This window comes from Aethalodelphis obliquidens, unplaced genomic scaffold (genome assembly GCF_003676395.1).
Source record: "Aethalodelphis obliquidens isolate GAN/ISIS:26980383/991018 unplaced genomic scaffold, ASM367639v1 scaffold111, whole genome shotgun sequence".
Taxonomy (NCBI): Eukaryota; Metazoa; Chordata; class Mammalia; order Artiodactyla; family Delphinidae; genus Aethalodelphis; species Aethalodelphis obliquidens.
Window position 1 is genome coordinate 545,526 of NW_020838055.1, and position 19,495 is coordinate 565,020.

General features: G+C 42.9%; 1 protein-coding gene across 16 annotated transcripts in view; it reads left to right on the forward strand.

The window, feature by feature from the left end:
- The window catches only part of LARS2 (leucyl-tRNA synthetase 2, mitochondrial), a 269,549-nt gene that overhangs the window by 228,039 nt on the left and 22,015 nt on the right, over positions 1–19,495 (forward strand). For all 16 annotated transcript variants that reach the window (XM_027097029.1, XM_027097025.1, XM_027097018.1 and 13 more), the window contains 3 exons: positions 193–291; positions 3,309–3,446; positions 18,293–18,393. In XM_027097029.1, the coding sequence (XP_026952830.1) occupies positions 193–291; positions 3,309–3,446; positions 18,293–18,393 (338 nt within the window). The remainder of the gene's footprint in view (positions 1–192; positions 292–3,308; positions 3,447–18,292; positions 18,394–19,495) is intronic.

Here is a 19,495-nt window from a genome sequence, read left to right on the forward strand (position 1 = left end):
GTAAGTTTCTTTAAAACATCATGTACTCTGCAGTACAAAGAGAGTCCACACTGTGAATTATCTTTTCATGATGGAGCATTGTTCTTATGACATTTTAAATTCATAATGATTGTCATAGCTTTCTCAAAAGCTGGTGGAAAATGCATTAATATTTAAAAAGAAACCAATCGATGAACTTCATTTATTTCTTAGGTGCAAGGGAGCAGCCACGAGAGAGACAGATACGATGGATACCTTTGTTGATTCTGCTTGGTACTACTTCAGATATACCGACCCTCAGAATACTCAGAGGTAAAGAAAGCCCTGCTGAATTCTTGAGCATGTGTCAGTCTGGGTCTTCCAAGAAGCAAACACCAAGATGGAATTCGATGGGCAAGAGATTTATGGGGGCAAGTGCCTCTAGGGAATAAGGAGGTGAGGGAGCAGGAGTTGGCAGGGCGAGCCCTTGACTGTGATGCTGGTCTGACACCTGTGAAAGGAGAGGGCGGAGGTAGGAGGATGGCATAGGAAGAGCCTCAGACCGCAGTGCAGCTTGAGAAAGTCTCGAGCAGGCTGACGGGAAGCCTCAAGCAAAGCTTGTCCATTAGAGAGTCTCAAGTCAGGAGGAAACGCCTGCTGTGGTCCGCTCCCTATAGGAGGGCATGGATTGTGTGAACACTCAGTGGCTCCAAAGACAGAAGAGCTAGAAGCTGTTGATCAATTGTGCTCTTTGAAACAGGCTCTTGTAGGGAGTGTGTTCGATTATTAAATTAGATTCTTCACAGCCAAGTAAGTCCCAGGTACAAGAAAAATGAAAAGCAGAAAAAGGAAGGAAGTGCTAATACCCTCGTTGGCCCTGTGGTGAACTGCATTTATGCAGTTGTAAAGGTGTAATGTTACTTACTTAACTGAAAATAATGATGTAACTATTCAGGGAGGATAGGAGGGTAGGGAGTGTGAGAGAGCTGAGAAGCATGACTTCTTAGCACATACAGTGCTAGATAATCTCCAAAATTGACAAACGAACAAAGAGCATAAACAATTTTAATAATTGCCAGAAAACACAGCTGAAAGAATTAGAAGTGGCTAAGTGACAGGTGAGGGGTGGGAGGGAGGTTAGTGAAGGAATGGGGCTGGAGACCACTGTTTTAATTATAAAGCTTTTGGTACTATTTGATTTTTTTCAGCTATGTGCATGTGCTTCTTTGACAAAGATAAATAAATAAGGGAAAGAGAGCAGTAGGTAGATAGGTAAAGAAGGAAATGAGAACAAAAGAAAACTGGTACAGAGCACAGGAAAACCACAGACACTGTGCTTCAAAGACCTTGCCAGCTTGCTCTTGTCCATGGGAGAACAATTATACTGAAACCCCATAGTCCACGTCTGAAAATGCCCCCATTTCCTTCGTTGGTTGTAAGATAATATATTTCCAGGGAGACAGGCGCTCCTGCCTGCCCTGCAGTCCTGCGGATCTGTGATTTGAGTCGAGGCTGTGCAGAATGAGCAGGATCCGGAGTAAATAGTAGCTGGCAGAGGCAAGAAAGGATACAGGGCGACTTCTGTGGCTGGGAACCACCAGGGCAGCCCCGGCTAACCCACAGAGGGGCCCCTCTTCTGGATCTTCCTTCTAGAAGGGGCTTTTGGTGACTTCCAGTTAGGAAGAGCTGCCTTAGAATGTAAGGGAAATCAGGCTCTCCACCTCTCAGAATGCTTCAAGGGAAAACCTTCTTACAGATGAGACTCCAATTTAATGATGGGACCCTTAGCTGGTGAGAGGTATGTCCCGAGACCTTCACAGCCCCCAGTTTGGGAATACCACGTATCACATCATTTCCTTTGTAAAATGCTGCTGTTTATTTCCATGCTGGCTTGCATTCTCACTAGGTGGTTTCCAGGAAAGATCATAGATCCCATCTCACTGCTCAATTTATTTCAAACTTACTTTCAGGCCGAGTACCATTCTTGACTTCCCTTGCTTTTCTGTCACCTGCATGAACAGTTAGATTTCTCTGGGGAAGCATTTTTCACAAAGAAACATTATTTAAAATTTTATCAGAATTCTGGCATAGTAACTGGAGGAGAGAAAAACAAGCTGCCTTAAGGCAAACACATGGTGTTTGGCCAGGCCCACCTGCTGAGCGCCAGGGAAAAAAGTACCTTGAGGTGTGGGGAAGAGAATTCACATATATGTGAAACCATGGAGTGTATACACACACACATACACACAGTGTACACACACACACACAGAGTGTACACACACACGGAGTGTGCACACACACGGAGTGTATACACACACAGTGTACACATACACACACACACACACACACACACACAGAGAAAATAAAGTGAGTGGCATTTCTTTTCCTCCCTAGCATCCATTAGGACTAGGGAACGATGCCTCCAGTGAGGAAGCCTTTCTTTTAGGACCTCTCTTGACTAAAAAGTATCTATTAGGTGACAGAACTAGGCTGTTTCATGTTAATTACTCCAAGTATGCTCAGTGCATTCAGGAAGCATATGCAGGCTCTTGCTGACTATCTGCATTTTGAGGCTGCTCTAAAAATAAGATTGAATTTCTGTTTTATTTATTTATTTATTTTTTGGTTTATACAATGTAATTTTATGTTACTCTGCTGTTACATAGGGCATAACATTTTCACAAGGCATTTTTGGGACTACAGTTGATGATTATTAGCAACATACAATAGTGGTCCAACTCTCTAACAATCACCAGACAAACTGGGCACCCTCTCACATGTGCACAAATCTGCATGGAAAAGTACTAATTCTAGACTTGGACTTGTGTACTTTATTTCCCCTTTCTAGTGTATGAAGAAATGACATGCATGTCATTTCTTAATGCACTGGGAAGGCAAATGAATTTCTGTCTTAAAATGAACTTTTAGTGTCTGCATGAGAGTCTCCATTGTACGTGCCATATTGCCCTCTATTGGTAAGAACTCAAAAATCTTGATTGTCTATGGTAATAAAAATTAAAATAAATCCAGATAGTCAAATATGCATTGTTCAGAAATACACTTTTTGCTGGTATGTTTTCCTTTTGTCCTCATTATATATGAAAATCACATTTGTTAAAATATGTCAATATGGCTTCTGAAACAGTTTTTATAAATTTCATAAATTAACACTGCTCTGACATTTTTCTCCTTTGTTATATAAGCTTCTCTCATTATATTTTAATAAGAAAATCACTGTTTTTCTCTGACATAATTTATTTCAGGGAATATGCAAATTATGATTGGTCTAATTTATGCAATTGTGACAAAGCAGGGTTTTTTTTATAAATGACCATCTCTCTTCCTCCCAGCCCTTTCAGCACAGCGTTGGCAGATTACTGGATGCCTGTGGATTTGTACATTGGAGGGAAAGAACATGCTGTCATGCACTTGTTCTATGCAAGATTCTTTAGTCATTTTTGCCATGATCAAAAAATGGTCAAGCACAGGTGAGCATTTATACTGCTTTGCAAAAGAATTCAGTTCCTTGAACAGCAACTGAAGGCAGGTGTTGGTTCTTCTGAAGCAAGGTAAATATATGTGGCAGAAGAACTCTGTTTTTCAAGCATACTTTAGAGGTCATTGTCAGCCTTAACCACTGGAAGTCCATTTATGTTGCTTAGTCAGTTCTAGCCCGTGGTGTTTGCCTGCTTGCATAGGATCTTCCCTTCAGCTTTTCTCTGTTGAACTGAGTTAAGTAGTTGAGATTTTCGCTTGTGAGGCAGAGAAGAGCGGTTCATAATGTCACACAGCTTTTTATAGCTTCTCATGTGAGGTAGTGTTTATCATATGGTCCCTTGGTGTAAGCTATGTTTCCAAGCTTGACTGAATCCTGTCTCAATATGTCATTCTGATAAAATGGATTAAAAACTAGGGATCACATTGTAAATCCATTGATAAATTCTTTTCTTGTTGGACTATAATATATTCCCCATCATGTTCAGAAAGATGTGTGTGTGTGCTTTTTTCCCATGAAATGTATCATATATATGTATATATAATATATATATTATATAATATGTATTTAATGTATTATACAATTTAAAAAATAAAATGAACATCCATGCACCCCCTCCTCAGATTAGGATATAGAGTATTACAGGTCCTTAGATTACCCAGGGAGCCCTCACTAATCAGATCATCCCCCTTCCTACACCACCCACCCCTCCCCCATACAATCCCTATCCTGAATCTTGAATTATCATTTTCTTGCTTTTCTTAAATGTATTACTTCTTTATATATATATTTATTTATTTATTTATTTATTTTTGGCTGTGTTGGGTCTTCGTTTCTGTGCAAGGGCTTTCTCTAGTTGCGGCGAGCGGGGGCCACTCTTCATCGCGGTGCGCGGGCCTCTCACTATCGTGGCCTCTCTTGTTGCGGAGCACAGGCTCCAGACGCGCAGGCTCAGTAGTTGTGGCTCACGGGTCTAGTTGCTCTGTGGCATGTGGGATCTTCCCAGACCAGGACTCAAACCCGTGTCCCCTGCATTAGCAGGCAGATTCTCAACCACTGCGCCACCAGGGAAGCCCATACTTCTTTATATATTTTTAAACAGTATGTGTTGTTTAGTTTTCTGTGTTTGAACTTTGTATAAGTAGAATCATATTTCATGTATTCTCTCTTGCTTCTCTTGCTCAGCATTTTTGGGGATTCATCCATGTTCCTGCATGGAGTTCTGTTTCATTCGTGATTCACTGCTATCTGGTATTCCATTACATGGAATGGAATTTCTAATACAGAGCTCAGTTTATGTCTATATCACCATTAATGGTCCTTGGGCTGTTTTGTGCAATTAAGAACAAAACTGCCGTAAGCATCCCAGTACGTTTCCTGACATACGCGTGTTAACAGTTCTCTAGGATGTGTACCTGGAGTAGGATTAGGGTAACCACATGTTCAGCTTCACTAAGAAATGCCAGACCGTTTTCCAAGTTGCTTATATAAACCTACACTGGCACCAACAGAGGTGAGGGTCCTATCACTCAAGATCTTCATCATTACAACGTATAGTACAGCCATCCCTGTGTATCTGCGGGGGATGGGTTCCAGGACCCACCACAGATACCAAAATCTGTAGATGCACAATTCTCATAGTCTGCCCTCCTTATCCATGGGTTCCACATCCTTGGATTCAACCAACCTTGGATCATAATCACAGAGGGCTGACTGTATTATCTAACTTTTAAAATTTTGTCAAACTTGTGGTTATATAATGGATCACTTTGTGAGTTAAATTTGAATTTAAAGACACTGCTTACTTAATGAAGTTTAGCATATTTTTATTATGTTTATGGACTTCTGTGTTTCCTCTTCTGTTAAATCCCTATTTGTGTCCTTTGCCCTTATTTCTTCTGGGTTGTTTTTTATCAATTGTAGGAGTTCTATAAATATTCTGGATGCTAATCCTTTATCAGCTATATGTATTGCAATATTTTTTCCCGGTTTTTGGCTTGTCTTATTTTTATGGTGTCTTTTGATGAACAGAAACTTTTTTTTTCTTTAATGATTATTGTGCTCTTTATTTTTTTTTTTCATGTCACACATGGATTTCATGTATCTTTTTATATCTTTATTGGAGTATAACTGCTTTACAATGTTGTTAGTTTCTTCTGTACAACAAAGTGAATCAGCTATATATATACATATATCCCCGTATGCCCTCCCTCTTGAGCCTCCCTCCCACCCTCCCTATCCCACCCCTCTAGGTCGTCACAGAACATCGAGCTGATTTCCCTGTGCTATGCAGCAGTTTCCCACTAGCCATGCGTTTTACATTTGGTAGTGTATATATGACAGTGCTATTCTCTCACTTCATCCCAGCTCTCCCCCGCCCCCCACCCCGTGGTCCTCAAGTCCGTTCTCTACATCTGTGTCTTTATTCGTGCCCTGCCACTAATGATGAATAGAAACTCTTAATTTAATGTAGTACATTTTAATAATCTTTTCCTTTATGGCTATTGCTTTTAGTGTCTCAGTACCTTTAATGGAACAGTCCAACCATTTCCCCACTGATCTGCAGTGCCCTCTCCATTATAAATCCAGTTTTCATATATATGCAAGGGCCTATTTATAGGGTCTTTATTTTGTCCATTAGTCTATTTGTTTTTTGACTATAATTGGACCTTTGTTCTTCCATATAATTTCAGATTTAGCTTGTCAAATTCCACAGAGATTATCTACTGGGAGTTCAACTGTAATTGCATTGGATCAACATACTTACTAATATCTTTTTTCTCTTCCTACTTGCATCTCTGACTTTAACATCTGAAATCATTTCCCTTTTATCTGAAATACATACTCTCCCTTATACTGAAATATATCTCATGTTTTTTAGTGAAGGTCCATCTATTATTATTTATCTAAAAATACATTTATTTCAACCTCATTTCTTAGAGTTTGCCAGCTCAATAACACAGTTAAAACATTTTATACATGTTTTATGTCTTATCTGACTTTTTTACTTGTTTTTCATCAGGACAATGATTCAGGCTCTCTTGTCTTCCATACTGCCTGGAGCATAGTTCCTGGGATTTTTTTTCAGTTTTTGCTGTGTTTTGTTTTTTTAATACAACAACCTTTAGAATATTTTTTAGTTGCAGAGAAGAAAAGGGGGGGGAAAATCTGGTTATCTCCTTGTCCAGATAACTTCATGTTAACAATTTAAAAATTAAGTAATGAAAAAGTAATATATCTAAGGTTAAAATTTAAAAATTTAACAGCACAGAAAGTGAACATTGAAATCTCCCTCTCTGCATCCCACCCTCTACCCACCTCCTCAACCTGTTAAATTTCTTTTGATTTCTTCCAGAAAAATATTTTGCATATCTCCATATTTCTATTGATATATTCATTTTTAAATGTTACATATATATATATATATGCCTTTTACATTTTTGATATAATATATCTCAGTGGTCGTTCTACATCAGCATTTACAATTTATGCATAGTATTCTGTCATGTGGATATACCATAATTTATTTAAGCAGTCACCTAATTTTCTAATTGCTATTAAAAAAAAAAAAGTCCAATGATGCTCTTTATCTATATGCTTAGCAGGCATTTGGGATCATATCTGTAGGTTCAAGTCCTGACACTGGAGAATGCTGGGTCAAAGAATATGTATTTTTAAATTTTTGATCCTTAAAAAATATATTACTTCTGGAACCTCTGTAATGCAGACTAAAATCCAGTTTCATTAAAATGAAGTACCTTGAAAGCTCCGTCCCTTTTCACCCCATGCTCAGACCTGCTCCCTCATTCTGTGCATGCCTACATGGATTAAAAGTCTACAGAAAGCTAATTTAGGATATAAATTAAATGCTTAAAATAATTTCTTCTCATTAGTCCCAGAGACCTTCATGTGTAAAAATTAACCCATCTGCATCAGAAGGACTAAACACATTAACAGTGTTAATCTTCAGAGAAATAAATTACAGTCATCCCTTGGTATCCATAGGGGATTAATCCCAGGACCCCCGAAGATACCAAAATCTGAGGATGCTCAAATCCTTCATACCAAACGGTGTAGTATTTGCATATAACTTACACTCATTCTCCTGAATGTTTTAAGTCATTTCTAGATAACTTATAATACCTAATACGGTGTAAATGCTATGTAAATAGTTGCCTGGGTGTACCAAATTCAAGTTTGCTTTTGGGAACTTTCTGGAATTTTTCTTTTCTTTGAATATTTTTGATCTACGGTTTGTTGAATCCACGAGTGTGGAACCCACAGATAAAGAGGGCTGACTGTCGTTAAAATGTTTGTAACTTGGATTATAGAATTTACCATTCTGCCTTGCATTTTCTCTACGGAAACTTCATTACCTCACTAGATAAAGATTACCCTGGAGGATGGAAACTGTGTTCTGTTACTATCACAGTCTCATGGACATTATATATTCTCAGTGAATATTTGTTTAAATAAGTTGAGGTTAACCCCTTGATATAAACAGATAAAAGTTTATGTTGTTCAAAGGAAATGTTCTTCTTGGGATAAGGAGAGTTGGATAGAGAGAGGTTTAGTTCAAAGGCCAAATACAACATGAGAAATATTTCCTTCTCATGTAGGTCTAGAAACAAAGACCATAAATGGCTTCTGGCTCCTTAACAGTAGGGCACATTTCTCAGCTTTGGAACAATTATTTGTAGAAGTAATGAATGAGTAAATAAATTATTCAACGGCTCACTAATTTAAGGTGTAGGACAGGCCCTGGCTACTTTTCTGATTTCTTTACAGTGTTTTAAAACTATAGTCAAGGAGGAAAAATGTTTGTAGCATTCCGACATAATTTAAAATACAGTTTTGGATGTGACTTGTTTCTGTTCAGATAAATTTCTAATTTGCAAATCCTCAAGGGCCACCTGGTATGTGCCTTACCATCAACTTTAAGGGACAGCTGTATGGTATAAATGGAAATAGACCTAGGCAATATATTTTTTTAATTCTTCACAAGATGGTATGTTCTATTCCATGCCCTCCCACCCCCCAAAAAGAGGGAGATTTATTTTAAGTATTTAGAAGGCTGACTTTTTTGAGGAAGGTGCAGAAAGTCATCTTATTTCTGTTTCTCAGCACAGTTGTCAGAATTACTCCTGTTACATTACATCAGGGCAACAATAGCCTCTGAAAACTATTTCTGAGTGTTACCTGTTTATCAGAGGTGTTTTGGTAAACCAGTTGGCCTCAGATGAAATGAAAATCATCTACTTTCTGTGATGAGTAATTCAGAACTCTCTGATTAAACATTTTTTAAAGCCTCCAAACAATTTTATCAAGCTGGCCTAAGAGGAAATTTTGAAACCTGTCAACCTTATGTGTGTATTTCTCTCTGTTTATTAGCTATTTTTCCTGAAATGTGTATAAATTGGAATTTCATGTCCATTTCTGTATTCTTTTTGATTAGCGTTGTCATTTCAGAAGGGATTTGAGACTACAACTGTTCACTTTTATTTTCATTTCTCAGCCACGTGGCCACTGTCTCAAGTAGTAGCTCTGGACTGGGAGTCCAAAAAAACCTCTTTCCCGAGATCACATGGGCCTGTAATTAGCGGTGTGGACAAGAGGCCTAACCCCTTTGGTTCTCAGTGGCCTCATAGGTTAGGGATTCAGTCACCTCTGAGCCCTCTTTTCACTCTATGATTCTGGTTAAATGTCTTCAAATATCAATATAAAAGTAAAGGTTTATGTAGATTTAATAATCTTCCTAGTTCCTAAAAGAGCCCTGGCCCTTTCTTTCATCACTGGTACATTTAGGTCTGCAGTTTGAACTTTCAGAAGGTCTCTTTACCCTTTATAAGAAACTGGCCTCTGGGTTGGGTATGCCATCACATGGGACAGCGAGTGCCTTTATTTTGTGTCTGAAACACCAGGTTAATGATTAAGCTGGAATTGATGTCAACAGGAAATTTGCAAAAGGAGAAATACAAGTGACCAATAAACATACTATAAAATGTTTATCTCTCTAGCAGCAAAAGGAATACAAAATAAACAGCAGTGAGGTACTGTTTTCCGTATAGCATCCCAATGAGAACAGCTCTCTCATATACTACAAGGCAATTGCGAACAGGCTTCATGAAAAGCATTTTGGCAGTATATAGTGAGAGCTTTAAAAATAGTCACACTTTTGGACACTATTTGCACTTCTAGAAATCTATCCTAAAGAAATAATCAGAAATGCAAACTTATACAGCAAAGTGTTCCTGTATTACTTCAAGTAGCTAAATACCCTGAACCTAACTGCTCCAAAATGCTGAGAAAGGGCAAAGTATACCCCATCTTAGAGAGGATTCTTGTACAAAGAATGTTGAATAACATGGAGAAATACATCTTAGTAATGAGAAGTGAAAAAAGCAAGATAGAAAATTGTAGATAGTTTGATTATCTCTGTCTTTATATGTACACACATACCAATACACATACCCAAAGCAAGAGAAAAGACTAGAAAAAATTATGTCAGCGTGCTAACACTATTTTTCTCTGGATGATGAGCTTATTGATGATTTTATTATTTTTTAATGGATTTTTTTCCAGATGTTATCCAATGATTATGTAACTTTATAACAGAAAATAAAGCAAAGTCGTTTACAGTTTATATTCTGAAGCAGGGAAGTGCACTGGGCCTGCCAGTGTGAGTATGAGGTTGGCACCAGTCTTGGCTGCTCGTCACCAGGATGCTGGAAGGCACAGAGGGGCACGCTCGGTGGGGGTACGTGTCTCTGTTCATCTCCACTGAACTGGGGTCAGGAAGCCTTTTCTCCCCCTTTGTGAGAGACAGCTGTAACACGGAATCTTGTCAGTTTTTGTTCTTGCTCTTTCATACAACTCAGACACTAAATTCCCTGAATCGACTTTCTCCCTGCAGTTCGCAAACAATAAAGAGCGGGGGGTGTCGGAAGCTGCTGCTCCTGTGCTAACAGCCACCTGCTGACCATTGAGAGCTCAGCAGGCCCCCATCCGTGGTCCAGGGAACTTTTTCTGATCACACCAGAAATGGAGCTATTGGGAAAAGGCAAAGGAAGAGAAGAAAAGCCTTACTTGAGTCTCGCCGTAATGCTAAGGCTTCCTTCCATGCCCCTGGCTGGCTGCTAGGAAATGGAAACCGTGATATTTTAAGATGAGCCATGTCTTGATACTTAGAAACGGGCTAATTATGTGAACATGATGGTCCTAGACTCAGGGCAGGGATGAAGAGCAAGGTGAACTTAGTCTGAAAAATCCCAGTTAGAAACTATTTTCAGAGATCCATGGCTTTCTGTTTTCTTCTTTTCAGATCTATAGTAGCCGCCTGACCAGGCAGGAGAGTGGGTAGCAGGCTCTCCAGGTCTTCTTAAGTAGGGAAATGTCGTCTGCAGTGACTAGTTAGGGCTCTGATGGATCCTGAGATTCTTTTAGCCCATCTTCGTTAATGCATTCCTTTATGCAGTGAGTTTTACAAGGGTGCTTAAAATAGCCTATCTATGTTCTGAAATTCCTTGTTAATCCTAAGAATTAGTGACCTTCCTCCCTCCCTCCCTTCCTCACACCCACCCTCCCTTGCTTCCTTCTTTCCTTCCTTGAACAAAGGTGCCTTTCAATGACCAGCAGGTATTCATTGTAATTTCTGAATTAGTGCAGTCCAAACTATCAAGGAAACTGAAGATTCCGTCCCTTTTCATCATTCTGATTGCATATAGCTGTGCTGTGGCACAAAAAAAGGTAATCCATCTCTAGGGGTGGTATTGAAGGAGTGAGAAGAAAGCTGGCTCAGCAAAGAGCACAAATTTGTATTCATGAAAGTGAAACCATCTAGGCCTTCCTCAAGGCAGATGCCCTGCAGAACGCCTCTACCTTTAATGGCTTCAGAGTCAGAAGGGGTTTGTTGGTGGTTTACAGTTACAGACTTTTCACTTTCTTCTTCTTGTTTTTAATTTAATTTATTTTAAAAATCACAGAAGTCATGAATATGCATGTACCCTTAGCTTAAAACTTCCCGGGCTTCCCTGGTGGCGCAGTGGTTGAGAGTCCGCCTGCCGATGCAGGGGACACGGGTTTGTGCCCCGGTCCGGGAAGATCCCACATGCCGCGCGGAGCGGCTGGGCCCGTGAGCCATGGCTGTTGAGCCTGTGCGTCCGAAAAAAAAAAAAAACTTCCCAATTTTGCTGTTCAGGGAGACGCTGCTTTGGGAAAGATCCCCGGTGTTCTCCTTACTTGCTGCCAGTAATGATAAATCCTTCCTTCTCTTGAAAAATAACTAGCTAACTAGCTAAATAAATAAGTAAATAAATATCGTAGAAGGACAAATGCATGTTTAAAAAAATTCAAACAAGACGAAAGTGCATTAATACTGTCCACCCCCCTGTTCCCCGGTTTGTGTATTTGTTGTCCAGTTTTCCCTTCAGAGGGAAGCTTGGAGGAGGGCTGTTGAGAAAGGCCCAGGAGCTAGAGTGGGTGGGAGCAGTGACCAGGGAGATGGTGGGCGGGTGGGTCCCTGGGACATAGCTTGGCTGGACAGGTGTCCCCGGGCTCCTTCGGAGGGGTCTGGGACCCAGGTACATGGCCTGGTCATGTTGGTCCCTTGCGGGCACCAGCAGCATGACCCACCCAAAGTGGAGGAGGGTGCCACCTACAAGAGAAAGTGCCGTTTGCACTCCTGACCTTGCTGGAAGTGCCTCCTTTTACCTTCAAATGGAGGAAAGTAGAAGCTTGGGTGCCCAGGCGTGGCCATCATCTTAACCCAGTGGAGAAGTTGTTCCCAGACTTTAAAAACATTCACTCTTCATTTTCTTCTAAAGCGCCCTGCTATACACAGTCATTATGATGCGTGAATAACTTGTTTGCTTATACAGGTTTGTTCCCAGGTACCATTTGTTGAATGAATGAATGAATGAACAAATGGAAAATACATTAGTTACATTGTTATGAATCTGAGTAATGAACCTGGCAATGTGGTGTCATCTCTGCTCCAGAAGGACTAGACTCCAAGTCTAGCAGGGCCCTTGATGTCCCCTTGTCCCCCATTCCCATGTACCGTGCTTCTCTATATCACACTTCATGCCTCCTCCTTGTGGTGGTGGCGATTTATGACCATGTCTTGGGCCGCCCATTTTACTGTAAGCTCTTTGATTAATTTCAGAGGGCTCTGTACCCAGTTGCCGCTCAAATACAAATGTGACTCCTCTTTCTGGGCTAAACTACACCTGAGGATGGATAGAATAAGAACCAGCTTCCCAGAGCCCTTTGGCCCTGGAAGAGTGGAGGGAGAATCACTGGGGGGTGAGCAGGATTCCAGGACCTGGGAAGCGCCCCTCCCCACTGTAGAATTTCTCTCTCTCTCTCTCACTCTCATTCCCTGCTGATCTTCCCAAGGGCTTGAAATAGAAAGAGTTTGAAATCTTTGAGTGTGCCTCTGTCTGCAAAAAGGTTCTGGCCCCACCTGGAAGCCATAGCGTCGAGTACTCACTCTTCATCCCCTTTCTTCCTTCATCTCTTGTCCCCTCCACATTGTCCCCCCCTCTGCTGCTGGCAGATTTATTTATTCATTCATTTCAAACCAGTTTCATTAATTGAGCATCTACTATGAACTGGGTGCTGGGAGGGGTCTTCACGGCTCCTCCTCTTCCTCCTCCTCCCTCTCAGGAGGAAGACAGGCAGCAATGCAACTCACCTGAATACACAGTAACATGTAGTATCTGCCCAATGCCGTCACAGGCACAACACTGGGCACACCTAGGAAAGAGCAACTAATTCTGACCAGGAGGGCCTGAGATGCCTTCACAGTGGAGGTGGCATTTGAGTCAAGCCTGGAAGGGGGAGTAGAGTTTTGACAAATGGGCAGTTTTGATAGCACTTCAGGGAACAGTGTGTGAGTGAGGACATGGAAACGCATATGGGCAACATGTAGAAAGAGCAAAGGAAGCGAAAAGGGAGGGATAGAAGTCCGATGGCCAAGCCGGCAGTTTGGACTTGATGTGGCGGGAGTTGATCTTCAGATCTGACTGGACTCTCTGTTCCTCCTTCCCAGCTCTGAGGTGGTCAGGCATTGGTTTGGTTCAGTGATAGCAGACAGGCTGGCTCCCTGAGGGCAGTAATTGATTTGCCCACCATGACATCCCTAATGCCTGGCTCAGTGACGGAATCATAGTCAGCACTCAATAAATACCTGCCGAATAAATAAATGATAGATTTCACGGCGTAACTCTGCTTTCTGAGGACATGATACCAAGAATTCTGAGCCTCGGCCTGAGTCCACCAGGAAGTGCTGCCATGGATCAGTGATGGGGCGGGAGGGGCACTGGGCCAGTCTTGCCATCCCTACACTAGATGACACTTCCAGCCAGCCCTGTAGTGCTTCAGCCTTGGAAGAAGAAGGTAGCCCAGATGAGCCTCAGCTATCAAGTTGTGTTGTTGCTAACTTTTGGAAATTAAGATTTATTCGTTTAACTGGCAGGCCTTGTTTTGGGTGTGCTGCTGTGTGAGAAGGGTACGCCTGCCATTCTGGAGAAGGCCTCCAGTGTGGACGCTCCCCTGAGATCCCTCATTCTGAAAGGCTTAGAAGTGGTTTTGAAACAGGCAGAACTGACCTATGGTGTTAGCAGCCAGGCTGGTGGTGCCCATGGTGGGGAGGTGTTGCCTAGAAGTGGGAGGAGGGGGCCTTCAGAAAGTAGGTCACATTCTGATCTTTGACCTGGGTACTGGTTACACAGGTGTGTTTATGTTGTGAAAATTCCTCAAGTTTTACCCGTAGGAATTATATGCTTTTCAGTATGTGTGCTTTACCTCATTTAAAAGTTTACTTTTAAAAAAGAGAGAGTTGTGGGCTTCCCTGGTGGCGCAGTGGTTGAGAGTCCGCCTGCCGATGCAGGGGACACAGGTTCGTGCCCCGGTCTGGGAAGATCCCACATGCTGCAGAGCGGCTGGGCCCGTGAGCCATGGCCGTTGAGCCTGTGCATCCGGAGCCTGTGCTCCACAACGGGAAAGGTCACAACAGTTAGAGGCCCACATACCGCAAACAAAAACAAAAACAAAAACAAAAAAACAAAAAACAAAAGAAGAGAGAGTTGTAAAAGATGAGGTCTGAGAAGTGCAGCCTTAGGCGGAAAGGCTAGAGTTAGGGTCAAGATTCCAGCAGGTTGCAATTCTGTCCATTCCCAGAAGGGGGAAGCATTGCGCCACTTGATAACCTGCAAGACTGGAGAACAAGCTCCTTGTTTCTGACCCCGCCCCTTCTGGAGGCTTAACGCTACTGATTTTGATCATCCTACTGGTCTTTTATCTTTGGGATCCAGATTATTCCCTCCCTCCTTCCATCCCAAAGACATCTTTTTTCTTTCTCTTGAGAGTGACCAAAGCCATGTACTCAAAGTGAGAAAAGAGAGGAAAAACCTCAAAAACTGGTACAGGGACACTAGAGCCTAAGACGGTAACAGCAAATTCATCCTCCTGCCACTGAGCACAGCAGGGACAAGGTTGCAGTCTGTCTCTTTTGTGTTAGGCAGCAGCATGTAAAATTATTTGAGGAAGATTCTTGAAAGATAAGCTAGTGCTCAAAAACGTGCATCCTGGGCGTGTGAGAAATCAGTCCCGTCGAGCCACTGATGGCCACTGCGGGTTGGGGAGGCATCCCTTCTGCGTAGAACACTTGTGCAGTTTGCTTTGTAATCAGTCTCTTCATCTGCCCAATGAAACGTAGCCATACAATTTTCTCCTTCTGTTTTAAAACTGTGTTGTATTGTTTCTGTAATGAGGTTAAAATCCAGGTGCCACCTCAGATTGGATAGAAGGCAAAGATGGCTTCAGGAGCTGGCAGCCCCAAACATCCCGTGTCTTCCTCCTTCCATCCCGCCATCTGTCTGTTCATTCGCATTTGTTCATCCATCCATCCATGTTTTGAACATGTTTAAAGAGCATGTTGTCTGTTGAGTACAGTGCTAAGCGCTGGGGATAGAGGGAAGGACAAGAGAATGCTCCTTGCCACGGTGGGGGTAGGGCGGGGGGCGGACGGGTATTTATGTTGTAATCACAGGGCAACCTGGTCATGCTCTTCACGGCAGGGTGTGCTGGACGTGGCAGGGCACAAAGGAGGGTTCGGAGCTGCGTGAAGGGGACTGTGTGCAGGGTACAGGGACAGCCACCGGAGAAGGGGATGCCTGAGCTCAGTGGTAAAGGTTGGGTCCAGGTTTCCCCAGGAACCCAGGCTGAGGTGGGCATTCCTGCTGAATCCTAGGAAGCACAGCACATTCTGGGAATGGTCAAGTGTCCTTGTGACCTCTGTGAGGAGCAGGGGCATTTAGATGTGAGAGGAGAGGCCAGGAAGGTAGATGGGACTGATGGTAGAGAACTGCATGCTTGGTCTGTGGGTACAATTCCCTGAGCTTCCTGAGGAAAATGCCGATCTGGGTCCTCGGGCATCAAAACCCCAACCTACCCTGGATACGGCTCATGTGGCCCGAGGACACAAGGTTCCCGCGGAGTCTGTGCCAGTGTTCCTGAGAAACAGGGACCCCAGACACCATTGCTCCCCCTTCAAGGTGCTTCTGTATTAAAATGCATCATGAGATCCAAGTTCATTGTATTTTTAAATCATTTTTCATATCTTTCCATCACTCACATTTTCTGGGAATCTTGCTGGGATGTGGCACAAAAGGATGTCATTCTGCCAATGGTGACATTGCTGGTGGAATTTCTTGGAGGTGGAAGGAAGGCAGTTTTATGACTCAAAAGAGGTTATTATTAAGATAGATCTTAGAGCCGGAACAATGGGGTGACTATTTTTATGCGTATGCACATGTGAAATTTCTTCCAAATTAACACAGTACCATGCTGGATGGGCCCTGTGACACTGAATAATTTGAGGCTTCAAAAATACGTGTTACATTTCCATTTGATGTCAAATATATGGGTCTTTTCCACGTTGGAAAATACCCCCCCCACACACACATACCACCAAACTCACACATGCACACATGCATACATACATACGCTCATAACAAGATTTTAAAATACGAAGGGCAGGAGTCCTTTTTTTCTAGCTGACCTTCATCTTTTTCCCAGTAAGCCTCTTTGTTCCACTTTGTCCCTCTGAATCCACTAGAAAGTTTCCTTTATACTGCCTCTGTCCACACAGCTGCTGTGACAGGGGCTGCACAGTGTACAAATCAGAGGCCTGTCCAGCGGCCTTACCTTGTATCAGGGTTCATCTACATGAGCCTCGAGTGTGAAATGAGATCCTGTTAAATTAACAAAGACAGCGCCCTCTACCTCCAACACTAGAGCTGGGTTTGTGGTCGGCTTGGCCTCTTTGAGGTTATTGGGTTTTTGAGCCTCTAAATAAAAGCCATTCCATGTAAGTGAGCTTGAAGCACCCGAGGGTTTGTACATCGATAGGCTCGTCATGCTGGGGGTGATATTGGTGGAAAACATCAATCTGTCCCCTCATTCAGACGTTCCTACATTCTGCTTTGTAAGAGTGAAATACGGCACATGCTCTCAGCAGAGGTTTCCACAAATACTTGGAGTTTGGAATAGCTCTTGCTCACATGCTTCAAAACTGAGTAACAATTTCAAATCTGAGACAAAGTAATTTCAGTAGGAGGGTCAACCCCTTCTTGTCCTCTTAAGAGAAAACATCTATAGTTCATTATTCAGCCAGTAAGGGTGTGACTAAAACAGCTATTTTTTTTTTTTTTTTTTGCGGTACGCGGGCCTCTCACTGCTGCGGCCCCTCCCATTGCGGAGCACAGGCTCAGCGGCCATGGCTCACAGGCCCAGCTGCTCCATGGCATGTGGGATCTTCCCGGACCGGGGCACGACCCCGTGTCCCCTGCATCGGCAGGCAGACTCTCAACCACTGCGCCACCAGGGAAGCCCTAAAACAGATTTTTAAAAAAATAGGCACTATTAAAAAAAAAAAATAGGCACTATAAATAAATTGTAAGCCACCAATATGGAAAATGCTCGATAGATGTTTAAAAATGAAATATATCTGGGGAATTCCGTGGCTGTCCACTGGTTAGGTCTCTGTGCTTTCAGTGCTGGGGCCCCGAGTTCAATTCCTGGTTGTGGAAATAAGATGCTGAAAGCCTCTTGGAGCAGCCAAAAAAAAAAAGGAAATAGATCTGTATGGACTGATAGTAACTGCCTCATCAGAGGGGAATAGGCCTGGGAAGGCGGGGGCAGGGGTGTTTGAATTTGAAGAGAAAGGGCATATTCATATATAATTTGTACGATTTTAAAATTTTAAAAAGAATGTAAGCAGGCACTGTATAAAAGTTAAGGGAAGAGTAATCTTAACGAGCAAAACCCCAACGTAAACCTGTCTACATCCTCCTGAGCCCTTCATTACTCCGGGCTCAGCATAACTGACATTTGTACAGACCTTTAAAATTTACAAGTATCTTCATGCAGTCATTTCATTTAATTCTCCCAACAACCCTTTGAGGCAGGTTTTTTAAATCCCCATTTTACAGAGGAGCAGACTGATGCTCAGAGTAAGTGACTTGTCTGGGCTCATAAAAGTCTTTGAGAAGCAGAACAGAGATTCAGATCCAGGCCTTCCAGACGTGAGGCCTGATGTTCTTTCCACTTTGCCACATTGGAAAGTAGTTAACTTCTTCTGATTTGACTTAATTTCCTTATTACTTATTTGTAAGGAGCCATTTGTTCAAGTTGGATTTACAAGTGGCATTGGTCAGCCAGTTTTCATGCAGGGCAGTTATCTCTGCTCATCAGCTGGTAAGGTTTGTACTGCTGTTTTCTGGATGCTTTGAATCCCTGCCCCACCAGTTTTCTTTTTTTGTTATCTTTCCTCAGAGAGCCTTTTCATAAACTGCTGGCCCAAGGCCTTGTCAAGGGGCAGACGTTCCGCCTACCATCTGGACAGTATCTACAGCGAGAGGAAGTAGATCTCACAGGTAAGAATGGCCCATCTAGTCCCATCCAGGTGCTCACAGAAAACCAAGCAGGCGAACGCTGCCAGGCCCTGGCTGGGCAGGAATCTAGGCGAGTGACCCTTTAGCCTCATGGTCTCAAAGCCTCAGCTGGCTCTGGGCTGATGCCCTCTGAGGCTGAGGCTGGCTGCCCTCAGCCCCATCCCATCCAGCTCAAGTGTCAGTTCAGTTTCTGGAAGTGTTTTCTTTTGTATATAACATGGAGTCAACTCTGGCATCACCTCCTGTCCTAGCCTGTGTTTGACAGCCCATCTCAGGAACAGAGCCCCCAGACCCAAGAGACATTCTTGTAAGACTGGGGCATTCTCGGCACATCTCCCCACGTGGTCTAGAGGGGCATTTCAGAACGTCAGGGGCCACCAGTCTACTTGGGCCCCCTGGTGGAATTCCTCCCCCTGACCCCCTGGACTTCCCCTTCTCCCAGCTTTCCCGAGCCTTTTCCTACCACCCTGTGTTTTCACTCATCCTCAAAGATCTCTAGGTGGCATGATGAGGGTGTATCACGTGCACCCAGCATACAAATAAATGACGTGTCAGAAAATTGGGAGGTGGCTGTGAGAAACTCTGGCAGTTAAAATTAGAATAACTCATGCTTAATGGATGAAATTAGGTAAACCCCACAACCCCTTAAATGGTAGGCAGGCTCCCAAGCCGAACACTAGAGAGAAGGTTTAGGTGGAAGCAGGCAATGGGATTACCTAGTTAAAGCAGTAATTCCTCAGGGTTTGGAAGGGTCACCATGGTCCTTGGGAGAAAAGGAAGCTGGAGAAGCAGAAATTGGCAGTGTTTCTCCAACACTTGCCAGAGGGAAAGGAGCTAAATCCAGGGGACACATAACTTTTCGCTGTTGGTGAAGGGCTGTCTGTGTCATGGGCAGGGCTACTACGTATGACTGTGCAGTCTGTGCAATGTACGAAGGCAGCCGGCTGAGGGGGTGAGCAGGGCCCGAGATCCAGCTACTCACCCAACTATACGCCTCAGGGCCACATCTGCCAAGAGAGGGCACCTTTTTCTAACTTCTCAATTTCTCTGCCCAGAAAGATGCCTTTTTCCTAATTTTCACAAC